Genomic DNA, 22,822 nt, shown 5'->3' on the forward strand with positions numbered 1-22,822 from the left:
ACACATTCACGATCACCGCGGTACAACTGAAACCAAACCTTAGCAGTGCTTTTTTTTGTCTTTTTTTTTTTTTTACCCATTATCTGATCTTCCTTCATGTACACAGAGAGCCTTGCAGGGATCTCTGGACGGGTGCCAATACTGAAAGTGGCATGAGCATCTTGAGGGTGGACTGCATTACATCTTGACCGCGGGAGGAAACTGGCCCACTGTTGCTACTGATCATCGGACAGATAGCCGAACCAAATCACACCTTCCCGTTTCTCCCAGGCAGCAGACCATTCTCAGATACCAGCATCATCCAATTTGCAGGATTTTATCACCAAACTCTCAGAGGACACAGTGATACATGTACCGAGCAGCAATATATTGGGATTAGTAACATAGAAATATGTGTGTGTATATATATGTATGTATATACATATTTCTTTTACATTACATATGTACATATATACTTAATTTTACAGCACTATAGAATATATTAAGACATTTTTGCAACAGCATTGACTTGCTGGTATCCTCAACAAAAGGCAGCAACAACGGAACACAGACAGAGGGAGAGGAAGAGAGAGATGGCACATATATATATATATATATATATATATATATATATATATATATATATATATATATATATATATATATATATATATAACGTTCACAGTTTGTTTGTTGTTGTTGTTTTAAAGTCATGTATGGCTCTTGCTTTGCCTCTCTTCATTATGGGATTGTCCGATACAAAAGACCTATTCTATCAGGGGTGAATCCAGGGCATTAGGATTTAAAGGACACTTCCTTTTGTGCGGTGAAGAATGTTTCGTGTGCTCATTTGGAGGCTGCCTCGACGTTATTCAATAACAATCCTTCCAAACTCATTCAGAGACTCTGACTCGTAGTTGGAATTCGTTGTCAACCTCCGTTAGCCGAAGCGTTGATAGCTTGTACATTTTGCTATGCTGCTGTGTGTGTCGTCGGCATATTGTCCCGGTCTTTATGGTGAGGACGATAAGCTATACGAGGAGAACCGTGTCACTCCTGCTACCCTCTCACACACACAGGCTATTATAAGAAAAACAGATCGCATTGTCATTGAACCAAGGGCAGCTGACACCATTATTATGTGACTATAATAACTTCTTAAGCAACAGATCCTGCCAACGCTTTTGTCCTTAATTAATTTGGTTACTCTAAGAAATCTTATGGGGGGGTAAAGTAAAGTAATCCATACATAATTACACACATATCACGTGGCAAAAAATACTATCGATCTATGCATTTGTCGCTCTATCAATGCAGAATGTGGAACTCAAATTCGGTCACCACCAGCCCTAATTAACATTTTTGGTTTGGAAAATTGTGGTCAGTTTTTTGCGAGCGGCCTTTCACCCATGCGACTGTTGCATTTGATAAAATTCCGCTCATCGTGTTTATGATCACGTCAGGGATGCACAATTAAATAACAATTAAGGCAAGTCGAGTGTGTGTGAATGCTGTGTTAGTGCACGTGCAGGTTTTTAGTTTCGTAGAGGCTTCCCACCAATTCGCCCACACATAGTACAATAAGGCGTGAATGCTAATTACGTATATAGCACATGAATGGTAAGCTAATAACACGACCAATAGGCACAGGTTGTCAAGCCGCGTACTCGGCAGATAGCACGTATAAAATCTTCTCTTACTACAGCTTTTACATACTTTCTCAGTCTTTCAACTTGTTCCAGTAGCTGTCGCTGCGATAGCGACGCAACACAAGAAGAATACTCCTCCCAGGGAGAGCGCATTGCTCATTGAGGTTTCAGCCAAGTCACTGTGAGTGGCTGCTGGTTGCAGAGGTTGCTGCTATCGCAGGGTGAAATGCAACAACGGGCGTGTCTGCGTCCCTTCGATATCAAATTGCCCTCGAGCAAGGCACTTGGTGGCGCCTGGTGTACTGCTGCGCCGGCGGCAGCTAAGTGGCTCCCGGCTACGAATGGATCTGAACAAATCAGCTTAAATAATGACTCTGTGAATGACATGCTCTCACGATGCATGTCAGAGTAGAATGGACTGAGCAATTCCATGCTGGGACTTGTATAATCAGTCTGTATTATTAAATGCGCTACATGAATACGTTTATGGTGAAATTTCCCTTTTATTTGTCACCTCGGCTTCTACTTCAGTGAGTGATTTCCTTCATTAATTATCCCCTAAGGAAGGAAATAGATGAAATAGTTTTGTCCCAATGACTGATGTCTGTGTTTGTGTGTGCATGTATACTGTATTTTTTTCTTCTTTCAGTTGTTGAAAATAGTTCTCCTATTAAACTCTATCATGTCTGTAGAAAAATAGAGACAAATATCTTGACATCATATAATCTAGATTTGGCCAGGTCGTCACTAAAACATGAACAGCATTGAACTAAATGAAGCCAGGAATGCAAGATAAAACTGCATAGTAGTGTTTTTTTCGTTTTTTTCGACTGTATTTTAGGGCGGACTTCTCCTTTAACTACTGACAAGATGACACGACGAGATAAGAATACAAAATAAGCCACGATTGAGCGGCAAAGCATGTCTGCCGGCGAGAGGTATCAACGGCGGCTTCTTCTCGGTGCGAAAAAAAAAAACATGGCTAGAATGTGCTTGTCTCCTCCTGATAAATCACACACCGACACATCTGTCTGAAAGATTAAGACTTGAGAGGTGTAAAGCGATCCAGTTAAGCTGCGAGTCGATGCTTTTTGTTACTTGTTACGCTCACAGTCTCTGCCTTTCATCTGCGTGTGTCAAACAAATGGAGCAAAGTGTGTATTTGGTTTGTGGTGTTTTGCTTTCGCACCAAATTAATTGACGTAGGCTTGGTAGCTTTTCCCCCGTCTCTCATTCGGCACCCTCTGAAAACACAAACACTTGCACTCAATCATCCACACTGTGGGCAATACGAGTTATTTGGTTTCCAGCAGGAATCAGGTAGAAACTGGCTCTTGTGGCTGCACGGGACGTCCTGGTCAATCATTCTTTCACTCAAAAGACCTTAATGGCGTTGTCTTTTTTTCACGGAGAGAGGTTCCCCAGCAGGTCTGGGGTGACGTAGCCCACGGGCATGGCGGGGAGGGCTTTGAGTGGGTGCTGTGGCAGGCAGGGAGGCGGAGACTGGCGGGGAGGCGGGTTGAGGAGCAGACTGTGCTGACTGTCCACCTCCTGCACTACTGTGTAGTCCGCGACCCGAGCAAAGAACTGGGATTGGGGAGAGTCAGGAAGAATGTAAGGGGATTGGTTGCCCTCTGCCGTGGCCGCGGGCTTGGTCTCCGCTGGCTGAGGGAGAATGGTTTGATAACCCTCGCCAGGCATGGGGGAGCTCGGGGGAGCGCCGGTCTGCCGGGCGTTGCTGCCCCCTTCAGGATCCACCAGCAGCTGAAACGACAGCTCCTTCTCCTTGTCTTCCTCACTGTCCTCGCCACCTTTGTGCTCTTTCCCCTTCTTCTCTTCCTCTTTGTCCTGGATTCTGAGCTGCTGGCCGGGGGACAGCACCACGCCCCCGGTGGGCATCACATTGCTGACTTGGGCGTAGAAGTCCGTGTTGACCCACGTCTGGGGCCCTGCGGTTTGGGTGTGGACGAGGGGCCTCTCGCCTCTCTCTGGAGCCGAGGCTCTTTTCGCGACGTCGAAGGAGGCTTCTCCGTCCTCGGGTTGGCCCGGCAGCAGGGTGGCCATCAGCAATAGGGTGTCCTGGTCGGGCAGATCTGGGTCATAACAGCTGGCCCGGCCTGAGTCGTCGTCTGGGAAGCTGGGGGAGAAACAAGAGGTTTCCACATAATGTACAGGGTTCATACACATTCTGACCAGTGGATTTCCATGACTTTTCCATGACTTTAAACCAAATTTCCATGACCAAACATTTTGTGAAATCTTGGTGTAAACATGAAAAAGTGAGAAAATGTAGAATTTAAGCTAACAATGAGAATTCCAAAGCATACAGTATATCTTAAATGACTCAAATGAATGAGACAATAGTTTGATTAAAATAATAAACATTTATATAGATGCCTGTATGTATGCCTGCTTATATTTTGAGCGTCTTTCTTTTAAAAGCATATTAATTATTTCAAACTCAGCGTAAATGAACGTCATGAACACATGAATATAACACATTTCCGTGACTTTTCCAAAGGTTTTGGGATTTAATTTTTTTCAAGGACTTTCCAAGGCCTGGAAATAACCATTTTAAAATGCCATGACTTTTCCAGGTTTTCCATGACCGTAAGAACCCTGAGGATTCCAAATAATGTAGAGACATCTGGCAGCAGGTTAAAACACAGTCTTTGCCGTACGTGAGAATCTTCCCAGTACCTGACGACGTTGGAGAACCCGATGTTCATGTGCTGGCTGACGGGTTGGGACAGGTCCAGGAGCTTCTGGGTGTCCGAGCCCTGGTTGTCCTCCTTCTCCCCAGCGTCTGCACCCGGTGCATCCACCTCGATGAACTCCACCCAGGGCTCGTCTTGGTAGAAATCGACTGCATAAGTGGGTAGGCCACCCATGCCTCCACCACTCAGGAAAAAATTCAGCTCGTCCAGCTTCCCTTTCTGCGTGTGCACAAATATGCATGTTAATGTGTGTGTGTGTGTGTGTGTGTGGGTGGCAATCAGGATGTAATGACTTATTCATGTATTTTAATTGCGACTTAAATACTGCTTGCATAATTGGGAAATTAGGTTACAGTGTTTGTATTGCATTTACATTTTCAATCTAGATTAAACATGTGAATATTGTCCACTGTGCAGGAGGTTAAGTCTTTGGAAATGAAATGTCAAATGCTGTTTTAATTTTAATTTTCAAATGGTTAGAAAAAGAAAACTGCATAAGTGTGACTTAAATACTGCACGCACAAATGTAAATAAAGGTCACATTGTTTATCTTGCATTTCCATTTGAATACAGTCCACCGTACAGCCGGCTACCACTTAGAAAAATAACTGTCAAACTGCTCTCCCATTTTCATTTTAAAAGGCCTGACTGTTATGACTAGTGAAAATGCAAATTGGATTTTTACTCAAATAATGCATTCATGTGTGGGACATTAGATTGCAAGTGCTGCAGGGATGCAGAGCGTTCGTACACCAGCCCCAGAAGTCAGCTTTGCATTGGTTTCCTCCACAAAAAGACCATGGGATGTTTACATTGGATTTTGGATTATTGCAGGAGATAAACGTTTATGATACTTACACGTTTTCTTCTGCAAGATAACCTTCACACATGAACACCACCTCTTATATCCAGAAGTAAAAAAAGCTAACATTAGGATATAATAGAGTAAGTCTGCATGAGCCGAGTACAGCAAGAGGCTGTGAAGGTGGACTAGTCGGCATTATCACAATCATTTGTGAGCAAACCTTTTTTTAAGGCATGTAAAAGCTACTGACGTATTTTGTGGTGAAAAAGAGGCAGTGTAGGACTATTATGTTCTAAAATACACTGTTAATAACCAGGTTGTAGAGCTTTTATATTGTAAATCTTGTTTTCTTTTATCTCCAGTATAATAGGTTGTGAACTAAGGTGGGCTGGTCTAAGGTGACCTGCCCCCCCCCCTGGGCCTAAAATGAGTCCCACTCCGGCCCTGACGCTTTGTGTTTCACCTTTGTCTCAGCATGAAATAGCAGCCTTATTATTGTGTTTATTCCCGTAAGTACTTTTTTCCCTGATGTCCAGGGGTGAGGGTGATTTGTAAAGAGCACACAGCCTGCCTGTTAAATGCATCCTCTGTCAACAACACACCCACAACACAATGCTGAACCACGAGCCTCTTCACATCCTATTATCCCTCGCCACTACTCCTGTCCTTGTTTACTTACACGAAAACCAGAGTGCCTGTTTGCTTTGAGAATATGTATGCTTTTATTTCATAGTTGACAAAGATGATAAACAGGCAGTGATCGGGGGAGGGATATTGGGTGGTGCGACGATTACGTGGCCCCACATGCCTCAGCCAACTTACGCCCAGCAGTGTCTGTTTTTAATCAAAATTACAATGGAAACATAATAAATAAACATGGTTACGCAATACTTTATATAATCACTTTACTGCATAAACAAAGCACAATCGCATTTTCTGACGCTGACGTTTTTCTTTCTGCAATGTTGTATTTGTATCTCACTCTTTGTGCAATTGAATTAATTGAAATAAAGGGCCAGTATTGGATTGATGAGAGTTTAAAAAAGTATATAAAAGACGATATTTGTTTTGTAAGAGGAATGCATAACATAAATCCAATAGAAGTGACTAAGATGGGTCATTTTGCAGTTGAAATAGAAACTTGTTAGTGCTCTCTCGTGGATATCTTTAGGACTGCCAATGCTCTGCCAACGTGTGGGTCAGGGTCTAGCATGCATGAGAAAAATCACCAGATGAGGCAGAATCACAACGCAGACATAAATGTACCTTGAACAGCTCTGGATCGATGCCTTTAATTTTGGGTGCTGGAACCGGTGGCAACAGAATCATCATCAATCTGCAACGGCGGGGAGAGGAGATGGACACGATGAAGGTAATGGGTTCACAGTTGACAGAATTTGTGTGAGCCACGCTGAAAGCCACGCTGCGCCGTGTGCTGCTTGATCCTGAGTGCAGGACAGGGTTTGAATAAGGTTGGGACAATATTGGTGTTCATGCATGAAAGACCGCGAGAGAGTCCGTTCCTACCTGTGCTGCTGAGAGACGACAATAAGCATGGCGAGTATGACGATGCACACGATCCCAAAAACGAGAACCAGGGTGAGCGGGAAAGTAGACTCTACAAGACAGCATGAAACAGAACCCACCATCATCATCATCATCATCATCATCATCATCATCACAACTACATTGCTCCCTGTTCAACGGTTTGTGCCGTACGAAGCCGGCATTTTTACCAAATGACTCAAATGAGCTCACCTTTGCTGGGAACCTCCGTCACTTGAATAAAGATGAAGTCGCTGAACTCTCCAAACTTCGGGAAGGCCGGCCTCTTGCTGCGGATGTGCACTTCGTACTCTTTTCCTACGTGCAGACCGAAGATCGACTGCTGGGTTTGCGACTGCATCTCCAACTGATGTACAAAAAAAACACAAAGGAAGAGAGAGAGAGAGAGAGAGAGAGAGAGAGAGAATAAAAACATTAAAAAAATTGAATAAAACAAATATTTTGCCGTGTACATTAATGAATCCGAAAAAAAGGTTCAGCTTTTGTTCATCAAGACAGAAGAGGTCTAGGTTTAGTTTTGGAAAATATAACAGTGACCGCTCTAAAAGGGACGTTTTTGAGGCATTTCACAATAAACGGAGGACATAGTGTTATAATGGAGCTCTTCTCAAACAGTTTCCAAGGCTGCATGCGTCTGACTGGCTGGCCCCGCATTACTGAATACGAGCCTGTGCAAGGTCCCATGGCCTCTGACCTACAGATCCCTCCCTTCACTTCCTTCAGAGAGGCTGTGTTTTCCCAGAGGGCTTTGCTCTGGCTTCCACTGCCTTGCCAACAAAGCTACACTGCATTTTAGACTTGCGACGTTCAGGGGAGGGGGGAGGGGAAAGGAAACACGACACTGTGCCTGTATGACCTACCTACAATTTGCTTTAAAGAGGGTGCAAAAGTGTTTGCATGTGTCAACTTGTGCCAGCGCACAGAGGCCTTTTGTAAAGTTGTACAGTGTGTGTTTCCATGTGTTACTACTGTGTGTGTGCATTAAACAAAAAAGAAGCCAAATGGAGGAAGAGAGGTCATTTAGGAGAAAGTAAAGAGGAGACTTACTGCTTCCCATTTTGTGGTATTTCTCTCTCTGTACTGGATCTCGTACGCAAGGTGCATCCAGCCTACCGAGACGTCTGCAGAGGGTGGGGACTCCCAGTTGACCATGACATCATAGTTTAGCCCGGAGGGACTTATATTGAGCAGGGTCCAGTTTAGAGACACTGGTGGGTCAGGGCGCACTGCCAGGGAAAGGGCAAAAGTTCAGTTTGAACAGAAAGAAAACACTTGGATTTATTCACGTCACGTTTATGAACATGGTAAATGCATAGATTGGCTTGATTCAGGGTTCATACACATTTTGACCAGTGGGTTTCCATGACTTTTCCATGACTTTAAACCAAATTTCCATGACCAAACATTTTGTGAAATCTCAGTGTAAACATGAAAAAGTGAGAAAATGTAGTATTTAAACTAACAATGAGAATTCCAAAGCATACAGTAAACCTTACATGACACAAATGAATGAGAGAAAATAGTTTGATTAAAAGAATAAACATTTATATAGATGCCTGTATGTATGCCTGCTTATAATTTGAGCATCTTTCGAAAGCATAGTCATTATTTCAAACTCAGCGTAAATGAACACATGAATATAACAAATTTCCATGACTTTTCCAAAACTTTTGGGATTTAATTTTTTTCAAGGACTTTTCCAGGCCTGGAAATAACCATTTTAAAATTCCATGACTTTTCCAGGTTTTCCATGAGCGTAAGAACCCTGTTGATTATGTGGAGATGAACAAAGGAATACTTAATCAAAGAAATAAGCCTCTTTAAGCCAATAAAATTAAAGAATATACGGTATAGTGGAGGTCACTTAGACTCTTTGAACGTTAGTATGATGAGCCCAATATGACAAAAAAAACATAGACTAACATAAATAAAAAAACATAATGGAGGTTACAACCTGAGGGTTGCACAAGTGAGGAAGGAGGAAAACTAAGTGTGAACATTGGAAATGAACTGAATATTCTCAGTAGATTTCATGGAAACTTGTCCAATGCAATTTGATATTTCTTGGGTACAAAGAGAACTTTTGGAACACTGGTGGCAGTGTTCCAAAAGTTCCCAAACCCAAAACCCAAAAACATTAAGATCCTCCTTAAATATATACAGCAAATTTCCTGGACATCCAACTCCTTTACTCTGCACCGTGCCGTGGGTTCGGCGCAGGGAAACATCCAAATGTTGGCCATAACAACACGTCGATAACGCACGAGGATAGACAATGAACGAAGCGATATCAGCAAACATATGTCATGTGATATACAGTGTCTATCAGCATTCTGCACAGTCCTGGTCAGATAAAGGCCGCCAGACAAAACACTAACTGTGTAAACACTGCGTATCTGACACTTGCTGTGATACCGACAAGCATGTGACATTTGCTGGTTTCGATTGATATGCAGCAGCAAGTTCCATTTCTTCGAAACCATCTGTGCAGGTGATCTATTAAACAAGCGGCGCCCATTTTCTGCTGTCCCCCAGTATATGTATTGAATTACTCTCTCAGAAATCTGTCAAATTATCGGCGCAGCTACATCCACGTGGTGGGGGGGGGGGGAAATGTTGTGACATTTTGTTTCACGATGTTCAGTGTATATTGATGTGGTATGTATAGAGGATTACCCTAATCCATCGGACGCGTTGCAAAAATATGGATGTATGCACGTGTGTTTTTTACTAACCGATGTTCTCCACGGTGAAACAGTCTTCCTCGTTGTAATAGGTGATGTTGTTTTGGCTGCGAAGCTGCATGCAGTAGGGGGTCCAAATGACCGTGTGGTTGGCATCGAAGAAGCACTCCCGATTTGAGTAAACATACTCTGGACACTCTTTCCATTCACTGGTGGGCGAGCTGAAGGAGGGAAACGATGATGGCTGAGGTAAGAGAAGAAGAAGCACAGGAAGACATGACCGTAGAAAAAACACTGCAGCTAACACACTCACTCTTTCTTAATGTAGAAGAGTCTGAGCGCTCCAGGGGAGGACAGGTTGTGGAAGTTGCCCGGACTCCACCAACACTGGAATGTCACCTGGTCCCTCGATATGCACTCTGTGATGTGAGGTTCAAGGGGAGCTGGAAGGCGAAGAAACACAACACAGTTTATTCCCAAATAAACTGTCACTATTGTCACACTCGTAGGCTAGCTGCAATCTGCACACAAGGGCATACCGTATTCCTTTCCGGTCACATAATTGCACCGTACATTGCATTAGCATCACGTGCTTTCAGCGATGGAGCTTACGAGTTTCCAGCCGCTATGAGATGGTAACCTTAAGACGAGGCTAACTTGCAGTCTGCATCTCGTGTTGCTCTAAAATCAATTTGGGCTCGAGTAGAAAAGCAACTTGTTGAAGGACAGAGTTATAGGCTGCATCGAGGCTCCGTCACCTGTGCCTTTTACAACCTTTAGATCTATCCCCTCCCATTTCATAGGATCTCTCATCCGCCCCGTCCCGAGGCCCTGACTCAGACCCTCTCCCTCTGCACCCTGTCGTTCTCATTCATCCACGAGCGTCCCATGGTTTGCTGCAATCATAAATAAGCCACGTGAAGGTATCATTGATTTCTGCTCTACTCGCTCTCCTCCAGCATAAATCACCCACGGGACCCTGGAACATAAACATGCTCCACAAAGCAGAGCAGAGAATTAAAGACAGACTGGAGCAATGTAATGTGCAACAAAAAAAAAACAGCAGGGCGCTGTCATGGGATAGTTGTTTTGGAGTTCATATACATAAAACAATAACTATCTCCACATAGACTCGCTGACTGCTGATAAATCTTCAAAAGATAAAACAGGGGTTAAATACATGCTACTAGCATGTGCATGCATACGGCATTCGCACACAGACACACAACCGGCTAGCATGCTTCCCGAGTTAACATTAACCAGACACCGCAACAAAACCCCCCGAACAAACAAGCCCAACCCCCAGCGCAAGACAGCAAACACTCATCATTTATTCACACAGAATTTGCGCCATTACTTTGATTACTTTTCTCACTTTCCGTTTGATGCCAGTGCAGCCTCATAATTCACAGCATTCCTATGCCATTGGGCCTGGAGCTCTCCACCCTCCCTCCACCTTTCCCACCTTCCCTCCCTTCATCTTCTGTCTTGGTTCCCAGAGCTTTGCTATTCCAACTGGGCCTCCCCTCCCCCATCCAACAAATTCCAGCTGCCATCATCAAAGAGATTTTTCTGCTGACACTGGATGCAAAGGAGTGCTTAGAACTACAGCGGGGAAGATTACATGAAAAGTGAAATAACACAGTGGAAATGCACGTCTTTGCTTTAAAATGTGTCTTGTGGTTGGGCAACATTTCAGGGCAACTCCCACTTGTTTTTCACGTGCAGGCTGCTGTTGTACTCTGGGTGGAGAAGACTCAAAAGCACAGCGATTGTTTTGAAAGTTAACCCCTCCATAAATTAAAAAGCTCTGCTGGCAAAGGTCAGAAGGTACAGGCCTTTAAAAAAAAGGGCGGTGGATTGTAGTCATACTGAAGTGTGTCAGAGGGGAAAGGTTGTGCAGCAACACCTGGAGAGTGTCCAATTCTCACCCTACTCTCAGTGTCTCTCCTTCACAGTCTTTTTTCTAAACCTGTCGTACGTCTTCCCTCTGAAAAAGAAAAAGAAACTGGAACTGTTCAAGTTGTGACTGGCTCACACGCCACTGGGCAAAGTATTGACAGCTACATGTTGATTACCTGCCAAGCATAGGCTGGTAATTTTGTTGCAGGGCCTTGCTCCCCATTTTCTGCACGTACTAATACACAACCCGTTTTAGTGATGGAAAGCTAAATCCTGCATGTACCTGCCAGCTGCCATTAAATGATCAGCGGTTGAAAGCCTTCGTCTGGAAGAAGAAACGTAATTGTGTGTGTATGTGTGTGTGTGTGTGCTCATCCTGTCTGTCCATATGTATCTGTCGGTCCTTGAGGGCTGTGTGTGTGTGTCTGAGACTGATAAACAGCTCTTAGCTTCACGTCCTGTCTTCATCAGTCCATACAGAGCAGCTAGGAAACCACTTATCTACCTCGATGTCAGCTTTAGCCATTACGGTTTAAAATCCACTGAAAAGCCTACATAAAGGCCTTTTCTAGCGCCAGCTGGCAAACAGCACTAACAATACGGCAAGAAAGGTGCAACCAGGATTTATCAGTAACCGAGTTGTGAAACGCTCGACTGTCACGAACAGCGAGGACGGAAATGAAGCTATTGTGCTCTGAATTATCACTGTTTCCAGCTCATTTGCAGATTTAAGTTAGTGTTGAGGTTAATAACGCTTCAAAAGGCTGCTGAAAGGAGGGAGGAGATGTGCAGTAAGGAGGAGGAGAAAGAGATACAGACGAATAGCAACAGTCAGAGAGAGTGAATGTGCAAATCTAGCATTTTTCTTATTGTAGGGTGCTGTTGATACATTGCTGTTTATCGAAAACTGGTTCATCTAGAGAGGATTAATTATCTGTCTCCGCTGTCCGGTGTTCCTCTGGGCTCTATTTTGGGTCCTTTACTCTTTTCGTATGCCTCTACTGACAGTTTCATCTGCAATACAGATGACACTTCAATATAGGCTTCACTAATAAAAAATTGATTATTATTCATATGTAGCAACCGAGCTGAGCCGAGCACATTGACAGACACACTTCAGGACATCCGATGGGATTTTGGTCGACAAACAATTTCCTGAATCTTCACGAGAACAAAATGTCCATCTTCCACAGCTGTCACAGTACTACATCAGACCACACAATAGGGATCTGGGTGTGATCATTTGATTGACTGCATTAAAATCACAACAGACATATACGCATTAGCTTGAACAAAAAAGATAATAATCATTTGAATTGCACCTATTGCACATCCCACCTCTCTCTGACATGGAGAAAGACTAAAGATTGAAGCACTTTTGACACAAATCTGGTAAATCTTTTACTTTGGGACTGCATGTACAGTTAGAGTGGGTTTTAGGAAGTGTTTTTGTTGCTCACAGTCAAAAATAGCACGAAAACCACATATAGAGAGACACATTAATCCTGGCTGTTTGGACGTTAAGTGTCTCTTCATTGTGCAATTAGCACGTAATTGATTTGAATTGCCCTATGCTTGAAGAGAACACACACATGGCTGCTGAACAGTCTAACCTGCTGTCCTCGGTCATTTCACTCACAACCCGTACGCTGCTCTCTACTGACCGCGTAAACACAATTACAAGGCACATTGCCACTGCAAGTCTCAATTTAACCCTAACAGGAGGCGTCCAATGTAATCTCTTCTTTTTAGGGTAAAGCTATACCATAAAGTGCTTATTTGATGCTTATTTGATGTTATCTCAGCACAAACATTGTGTTTTTAGAGATGCAATATTCATGCAATATTGGCCGGCACCACTTTGGACACTTAAGTAAACGTATTTTGTGGTTTGCAGCCCCCATGCCAGATGATACACGTCGCTTCCTATCCTTGTGTGTGTGATTCTGTGAACCAGATGGAGGGATTGAGAGCACATGCTTACACTGTTCTAAGAGTCAAAGCGCCTGTCAGTCCACACATGGAGTTCAACAATACATCCCTCCAGCAAACGCACATACACACATCTGAGACAAGAGAGAATGGAACAGACTAGAAGAAACGATTGGAAAAGGAGGGGGATCAAATCTGGAATTTACTTGATACCACAAATGCATCCTTACTGACTCCTACAGAGCCCCGGAAGGGGAGAAAATATGTACTTTAAGAGTTAAAAAAGTGGTGGGGAGTGAGGTAGAGAGACTAGTCTGCACCACAAACCAGCCTAGTGACTGTGGCAACAAAAAAAAGGGCGTGTACGTGAGGTTGTACTTCAAACCAAACATCTTTTATGAAGCTAATGAACAATGGAGTGTGTAGATCTGCAATGTCAGCAAACGAGAGCAGTGCAGGGATGCGTGCCGGCTGTGCTTTGGAGGTGTAAATCCGAAAGAAGGTGACGCAGGGTGGATGTGAGCTGCAAGGAGGGGGAGACAGAGTTCACACATGGGACAGCTGTGATAGGTGAGCTTAATCAAGCTGCCATGCCGACTGCGCTGCTGAGGTTGGCCACGGAAGCCTGGGAAAACGAGTCGGGCAAACGATTACATATAGAAGCAACGCAAAAGTTATATTAAGAGTATTTTGTATTTGTTTTCACCCTGTACATTATTCCTCCCCACCCATATATAGGATGTCCCCTTTAGGGGCTGCTTGAAATACGTAATTGATGCATATGTCATTTATTTTATGGAGAAAATGAAAACCTTCAAATTGCGCTTGGGAGTGGAGGTTAAACGTTTAGTCTTAGCCTTTAGACCTTGAGCGAGCCGGAGAGATCGAGAAGTGGGCCAGAAGCGAGGGGGAGAAAGGTGAGAGGCTGTAACAAGATACAAACAAGGGAATGCAAACAGGTGATATAAATAACTACCAACATGCACGCGCAGGTTTCACACACATGCGCACGCCCTGAACTTACGCCTTCAAAACAAAAACCAACAGGGAATATCAAAGTTCCATTGTCCAACTCCTTGGAAACGTCCCGCCTTTCCTCCCAGTTGCACAACAGGACCTATGTTGTTGTTTTTTTCTTCCTTCTTTAAGTTCGGGACCACAGAGTGAAGAGTTGACGCTCCATCTGATCCTCACGATTCCCATCAGCGTCCAAAGCTTTGAAGTCTTGCAGAAACCATCTGATTCGTTTGACCATGCAGTGACCCAGTCGGCTTTTTTCTTCTCCCGGCGAGTTATTGCCTGAACTAATGATGTTAATCTCCCTTAATGCCATTACAGCCCACAGTATTGGCTTAGTTATGTTGTATTGCATCCAAGTGAGAGTAAATATAGATGAGCGGGGGTGTCTGGCTTCCAGCTCGGACACCTGCATATTCTGAGGGACCCGCTCTCCGCACATCTCTCTTTCACCCCTGTCTTTTTTTCTGGCTTATTCCATTCTGCTATCCTCGGCACTTCTTCGGGGTGTCAGGCGTTTTCCCATGGGACAAAGCAACATGCTAAATTCAGCCGGCGACTGTGCAGGGCCTCACACTGAGGTGGGACGTCCCCCACTTCAGAAATGAGTCAAAATGGCTGCGTAGCATTTGTTTCCAGTGAGTGCTGAAAACCTGACATTGTTTTTTAAGCTGTGGCCGCCGCTACACTCGCCTCTATCACTCAAAGCAATTAAGAGTTTTACTCCCTTATTTCGTCTTTCTGAAAAAGTGTTCCTAGGATACATTTGTCGTACTCTAAGAAAGATATAGATGGATAGATATATACTTTATTAATCCCCAAGGGGAAATTTGTTGTCGTAGTAGCGCCTTACAACTTACAGATACAAATAAACACACAAGATAACAATAGATAAAAAGCAACAGGGATGAAAGATATATACAAAATTAAATTAAAATGAATGCTTGCTATCAAAATTCGAACGATCTGATTTTAAGTTAAGTTAAGTAATTATACTGTATGTGACTCCTTTATGTTTCCTTGTTTCTATAATTTTCACTTTGGCTCTTTGTAACTTTTGATATGATACTCCTCCGTCCGCCCTGCTGCTAATGGACCATACTGAGCCTTTCAACTCGCTTTTGTGAAAAGAATAAAGAGTGTGCACGAGGACAGATCGAGACAAACGACTACCACAGGTTATACCTACTTTGCTAAGCCTTTAAATACAGAGGGAGCATCCCCAAACGTCTCCTCTGGGCTTGTTATGCGGACATAGAAATGCTGCAGAAACAGAATAACCCTCAGAGGTTCAGGGCGGCTCTTTTAGGTCTCCAAATGGAACAGCAAAAATGGTTTTAAACAACCGCACAACAAGATTGAGTGATTTCAGCAACCTAGATGTGTCAGCGAAAAAGAGCGGCGAGTCAAATATTGGCTGTTTCGGAGTGCAGAAAGCAGGTGTCGGGTTGGAGTTGACACTGCTTGAGAAAGGCACAAGCTGCGAGTGTTTGCTCATGCAATCATTGGCTGCTTTGTGTTTACAGATGTTTTAACGGTTGTATGGAGACCATTTTAACGATTGGAAGGAGGCGGAGCCTCATCTGCCTACCCGCGGTTTGTCTGAGAGCTTATCAGGAATAGATAGCGGAAACCCACAGAGATAAATATATTTGCTTTGTCTGTGAACAAAAGTCAAAAGGCCCAAGGGCAAAGACATGGAGCTAAAAGGCTCTGCATCAGTGCCTTTATTTGTAAAATGGCATCTTAACCTGTAATCAGGGGTAGCAGTATTGAAATCCCACTTTTAAGTAAGATATGACTTGCTGCCTCTATTCTATACACCTCTTGTAACCGACGCTCAAGCTTTCACATGTCACCACTAACTATACGCCATCATCACTTGGCCTAGAATCTTCTCTCCCACGAGCTGATTTTCTTTTTCAAAGCCAATGCCCAAAGCGCAAAGCAAAAAAATAGAATTCATGATACACTTCATTAACTCCTTGTCAGAATGCCATAATGGCCTTTAACCATGATCACTTGATCCACATAGGAATGCTGACAGTGTGTTCGCACAGATATTACTTCAGTCCGTGGTTTAAACCGCTTTGTAATAGCAACGAGGAGGAGTTGTTTAACAACCAAAGTCTGTGAGACAACATTTCCTCGGCTGCTTCGGTACCAGCACTGGCACATATATATATATATATATATATATATATGTTTTGCTTGGAAAAGCACTTAAAGCCGAAAGAACAATATGTTCACAGCACACGATAATTGAACCAATGTTCTCAAACTTCTGTGCCACATCGGTCCACTGAGTCATTTGTTTTCCCCAACTGGTGAAGCTTTGACTTATTCCCTTATTCCCTGATCAATGCAGTGAAGAAAACTGCAGATTGCACAATGGACTATATGGACCTAATAAAAACAGAACAATCTTTAAATCTGAGTGTGACATTCACTCGTCAACACAAAGCATTAATAATGGCAGCATTTTCTCCCAGAGAAAGCCCTCTAAAAAGACAGAGGAGAAGAAGGGTGTGGTATCTGTCTTAACTTGGCAGAAGAAGACACGATCAGTTGGCCTTCTCTAGTGGATGGCGGTGGTAATATTCCCAGCTGGTTTTCACGTAACCCACATCAAAAAGTGGAGCAGTAGTGAAGTGCCAAACTATTTGCCTGCCATAGATAGTGGTTCATTGTCCTGCTCAAGGGCGTCGTGAAAATATGGCACAATCACAAATGAAAAAATGAAGACTTTCTTGCTTCCTCTGCAACACATTCACCCTTTCTTGGGGACGGCGTGTCAGTTTTCACTCGTTACGAGCAGAGAGTCTTTTCGAAATAAACTTCCGTCTTCACCCGAATTTAGTTTTAGCAGTGGCGGGCCTTCAGGGCCTGCTAAGCCTTCTCTGCTGGCCTGAACAGAATCACAGAGTTTAAATTGGAATCTTTTATGAAAAAAAAAAATATATATATATATACACTCACCTAAAGGATTATTAGGAACACCTGTTCAATTTCTCATTCATGCAATTATCTAATCAACCAATCACATGGCAGTTGCTTCAATGCATTTAGGGGTGTGGTCCTGGTCAAGACAATCTCCTGAACTCCAAACTGAATGTCAGAATGGGAAAGAAAGGTGATTTAAGCAATTTTGAGCGTGGCATGGTTGTTGGTGCCAGACGGGCCGGTCTGAGTATTTCACAATCTGCTCAGTTACTGGGATTTTCACGCACAACCATTTCTAGGGTTTACAAAGAATGGTGTGAAAAGGGAAAAACATCCAGTATGCGGCAGTCCTGTGGGCGAAAATGCTTTGTTGATGCTAGAGGTCAGAGGAGAATGGGCCGACTGAGTCAAGCTGATAGAAGAGCAACTTTGTCTGAAATAACCACTCGTTACAACCGAGGTATGCAGCAAGGCATTTGTGAAGCCACAACACGCACAACCTTGAGGCGGATGGGCTACAACAGCAGAAGACCCCACCGGGTACCACTCATCTCCACTACAAATATGAAAAAGAGGCTACAATTTGCAAGAGCTCACCGAAATTGGACAGTTGAAGACTGGAAAAATGTTGCCTGGTCTGATGAGTCTCGATTTCTGTTGAGACATTCAGATGGTAGAGTCAGAATTTGGCGTAAACAGAATGAGAACATGGATCCATCATGCCTTGTTACCACTGTGCAGGGTGGTGGTGGGGGTGTAATGGTGTGGGGGATGTTTTCTTGGCACACTTTAGGCCCCTTAGTGCCAATTGGGCATCATTTAAATGCCACGGCCTACCTGAGCATTGTTTCTGACCATGTCCATCCCTTTATGGCCACCATGCACCCATCCTCTGATGGCTACTTCCAGCAGGATAATGCACCATGTCACAAAGCTCCAATCATTTCTAATTGGTTTCTTGAACATGACAATGAGTTCACTGTACTAAAATGGCCCCCACAGTCACCAGATCTCAACCCAATAGAGCATCTTTGGGATGTGGTGGAACGGGAGCTTCGTGCCCTGGATGTGCATCCCACAAATCTCCAACAACTGCAAGATGCTATCCGATCAATATGGGCCAACATTTCTAAAGAATGCTTTCAGCACCTTGTTGAATCAATGCCACGTAGAATTAAGGCAGTTCTGAAGGCGAACGGGGGTCAAACACAGTATTAGTATGGTGTTCCTAATAATCCTTTAGGTGAGTATATATATAATTAAAAGTTATAGCTATTTTATATTTGTACTGTTTTTCACAAATACACTACATGCATTATAATATTTTCTCCCTATTAGCTTATTTTCTCATTGCTCAGCTCCTGTATTGCTCTGCCTTCAGCCTTCTGTGTGGCGCGGCGACGCTGCTTGCTAAGGGTTTCTTATCCAATCACATTTCACCTCTGTTTCGAGAGCTGGTTAAACTATATGGAGAGGCCTGCTAGCATTATGAAACGTGTGTTTGGCCACGTGCACTGTGATTGGTCACAAGGAACTCCTCGGGGACCGGCAAAATCTCATCAACACCACGAATGAATACAGCCAGTTGAGCAATATCTCTAGTAATGTCAGTCCTCCAATCCATTCTGATTGTTGGCTCAATGGTTAGCATTCCTGTCTCTCAATCCGAGGATCGAAGCTAGAAGCTAGGTGCTATCTTGACAGCTTGTGGCTGATTTATTATGTGGTGAGTGGACCGCATGAGACACATTTAGAAGTGACAACGAGGAGGACGTGACTCTGCGGTTAGACAGCAGGCGTACGTCCAAAACCACGACCCGCCACGGAGTTTTAGGAAACAATCGTGATTGACGTTGACTTAACTGACTAGCGACTTCTATTTTTCACAAAGGTGCATTTGCATAAAGGAAGGTTGACAACTGCATGTAACCCATCCTAAGCATCGGGCTGCTGTAAAGCGCCTGGGGAGCGACCTGCGGTTAAGTGGGTCGCTCAAGGTCACTTTTCATCGAGGTAACGTGCGTGCTCTCCATTCTGGCAACAGGTGTGGCAGCAGCCAGACCGGCAGAGGTGGTTTTGAGATTTCTCAGGTCTCCGTCTAACTCCGTCTGGCTCGCTTATTCGTGGCAATGAGCAGATGCACACGCGTCGAAGAATACACTGGAAGGACAGCGACTTGCAAAATGTTTGTGATACCTTGAATTGCATGCCAAACTAATGTTTACTGAACTGGAACTAAGTGAAGCTTCAAAGAACTTAGCACAACATCTAACTAATCAACACATTTCAAGATGTTGTTACCATATATATATATATATATATATATATATATATATATATATATATATATATATATATATATATATATATATCAAGGACCACAATAGGCATTGATAGTTTGGATTGTTTCAGCTGTGATTTTATCAAAACGATGTCCCAAGGGCATGTTGATGAGGTGCTCATTACATTATGTTATGTAATCCTGACCAAAATGAACAATTCCTCAATTTAAATACATAAAACTAGCCTGATTCTCCACTCTTAGGATTCGTTCACGTATCGCGTTAAGCAAACTAGGCCAGGTCTATAATCAATACAGGTTTTCAAAGAAAATGGTTGCTGTCAAAAGTGTCATCCAGGAATGCCGACATAGCAGAACAAAAACAGCCACGCGGCAGCGTTTGAAAGGTTAGAGACAAAGTCAACAGCAGAATTGATCCATTCTTGAGAGCTGAAGCTTGGCTGTGAGGACTTCTCTAAATCATACTGTTCTCACATAGAAAGACATAAATAAACCAAATTCTGTTTGGCAGGGCCGCACACTTTTGCCTATTTCCAGCTGCAGTGGCGTCAGCCATTGAGGGAAGACGCCAAATCACCACAAGGCAATTGCGCTCAGTTGGTTTTGTGATTGAGAATCGATTGCGGATATTAAGCGGTAAAAAGACAGCCATCTTGGCCGCCTTAGGGATTTCCGAGTGGTAAATCACACGCAAATCCGCTTGTTTGGCCTGTTTTCCTCAGCCGCAGCATTCTTTCACCTAATTATTTCAAATGGTTCAGTGACAGCTGGATTAGCTGGCTGAACATCCTGCGTCGTCCTGTCCCTGGACTTTGACAAAGAAAGCCCCGACCGTATATTTACCCTAGCACTATTGATCACTAGGCTGTTTGAGCAGCCAAAGCAGGAAAGATCGGCGTTTGCTCAACACTGAACCTTTCCACATGTATCCGAGCAAACACGGCGTTCTGCAACCGATGTCTGACACAAGACGCGATAACGAGTGTCAACAGCGAGTTGCGCGCAAAACCTGAATCACAGTTGTTAATGTTTTAAAGAGCTGCATGAAGAGCGACTAATACGCTGAAGGAGGATTTATTCATTTTTTGTTTCACACCAGTCTGTTTCTTCTGCTTATTTGCTTTCCGATGGAAAGCAGTACAAAAATAAAAAAATAAAAAAAAAAACCTACCTGGTGACGTCACATAGTGCCGGCCCATGAAAAACGCAGATCCCGGAGTGGACAGCCAATCCAGGGAGGAGATGAGGAGAAGGAGCAGGAGATTGGAGGAGGAGGACAAGACAGCCATGATGCTGGAGAGAGAGACAGAGGGGAGAATGAGAGAGGGACAGAGACACCGTGACTATAATTATCAGTTGAAGTCCATGATGACATGCCCATGTGAAAAACCGCCTCCTTCCCTCAATACTCTCTGCCCCGCTCCCCCTTTTTTCTCCCTTTCTTGCTCTCTGCCCTGAGAGCAGTACATTGTGGGTGGGTGCCACTGACATTTATTTTCAGCTGGTGTATGTGAAACCTAACAGGGGACAGGGAATAATTCATTACCATGCCTGGTCGGTGCTGCAGCGTTTGTAGGTTGAACGTAGGCAGTAAGTGTTATTTGTTTGTGCAATCACCTCAAAGCATTTTCTCTTAATTTAACATAAAACATTTCTCTAAGGGATACCCGTTTGAAATGATTTCAATAATATTATACTGGAGGTTCAGAAATGGCAGCAGGAAGAGTGAGTTGAGACAGAAGCCAAAAGTGACCCCTCATCATACCAACTGATCGTGAGTTAAATATCAGGGTCATTTAACTTGTTGTCATTCTGCCTGCGGTTCGCCGAGGTCAGGCCTAATATTTTCAAACATCACTCAAGTCCATGTAACACAACTCTGGTTTATGAACAGTGACAAATACCACTGCATAAGCGTAAAACCACATGTGGCAATACTAAACCTGCGTTTATTTTAATGGCCACCTGGGGGCAGCAGAAACAAGCTGTAAACGCAACACGGAACCATTATCACCTTTGAAGGTGATATGTGGCAGGCGGCAACCCCCCGGGTCTGAAAAATTGAGCCTATAGAGAGAAGTACCGTGAACTTGCATTCTCTCTAATGGCCATTAGGAAGCGACTCCTCTGGTTGCAAAATGAAGTCAGATTGTATAGGAGTCGATGAGAAAATGACCCTACTTGATTTATTCCCTCAGTAAACATTAGTTCATGGTCTCAATCTCTAGTTTCAAGTCTTCTTCAATACAGCATACACATTATGGTCCCATTTAGAGTTAAACAGATCATAAAGCAGGGTATGCTGTAGGACGGGGCTACTTTTTGATTGACAGGTCGCTACCGAAACATTGTCAGGTCTGGGAGGTGTCCGTGTTTCTGTCTTCCAACTTTAAACCTTTCTCAGTTCACGGCAGGTAATCACCACTTGTTGGTGGCCTACAAGTCTGGCTCAGCATTCGGTTGTACTTCTGGTTGCAAGAACCAAGATGGCGACGGCAACTTCTTACATACGGTCTATGATATTGGGGATATTATTAAGAAAAATGTTGCTTATCTACACATCCAGGAGATGTGGGGGCAACATTATCATTCACTGCTTTCTTAGGGAACTAGCTGACTTTTTAGCTGCTTGATACTCAAACATGTCCACCAGCTAGTTCCTGACTTTGTCTGCTGAGTGATGGCCACCCGTGTGTCATCACAACATACGACACAACACAACACAAAGTCATTTGATCGACTGTCAACACACACATACTGACTATCGCAGCATTAACTCCTATCCTATCCCACGGCAATTCCATGTTAACGAAGAGTAGTCTGACATTTGGTGTCCAATCATCACACACTGTGAGAATCTAGAAAGACGTCTTTGTACCACATTGACTCATTGAAACTACACTCGCAGATTCCAACAGAACCTTTAATACAGAAATCTGGTGACTGCATCTCTCATCCAGGCTCTCTACCTCCAGCTAAAATGATTTATATGGTCTGTGATATAGAAAAACTGAGAAAAACTCTCTTCCTGGTCAATAAGCTGGTGTTGCCGGACAAGTTCTCAAGTCAAGTCCAACCTCTAAATATAGGCCAAACGTTCTGTCCGCACCCTTCAGCTATTTACAGCTGTGTCTCCGCAGCTTTGCTGGGCGGCCAGCAAACCCAAACGGAGACGCTATGTTTGTCAGGGCAACTGTGGCTGTATTTTCTTCAGTTCTGCTGCATTCTGACAGTGAATTATACAGCTATATGAAATTTAAAGGGGAAAACTGTTTGCCGTGCCTACAAATAGTAAGGCAAGTGACTATTTCACAACGTTCTCATAT

General features: G+C 43.6%; 1 protein-coding gene across 1 annotated transcript; it reads right to left on the bottom strand.

Annotated features, from left to right (window-relative positions):
- Positions 1-3,032: 3,032 nt before the first annotated feature.
- ghra (growth hormone receptor a) lies at positions 3,033-20,785 on the bottom strand (the record flags this gene model as incomplete). Its single annotated transcript, XM_079222128.1, has 9 exons — positions 3,033-3,765; positions 4,329-4,564; positions 6,417-6,486; positions 6,678-6,768; positions 6,909-7,062; positions 7,764-7,942; positions 9,452-9,621; positions 9,714-9,843; positions 20,668-20,785. The coding sequence occupies 9 exons, from the start codon at positions 20,783-20,785 to the stop codon at positions 3,033-3,035; spliced, it is 1,881 nt and encodes a 626-aa protein (XP_079078254.1).
- Between the last annotated feature and the right edge of the window lie 2,037 nt (positions 20,786-22,822).

Source organism: Taurulus bubalis (genome assembly GCF_910589615.1).
Source record: "Taurulus bubalis genome assembly, chromosome: 8".
In the NCBI taxonomy this organism is placed as follows: domain Eukaryota; kingdom Metazoa; phylum Chordata; class Actinopteri; order Perciformes; family Cottidae; genus Taurulus; species Taurulus bubalis.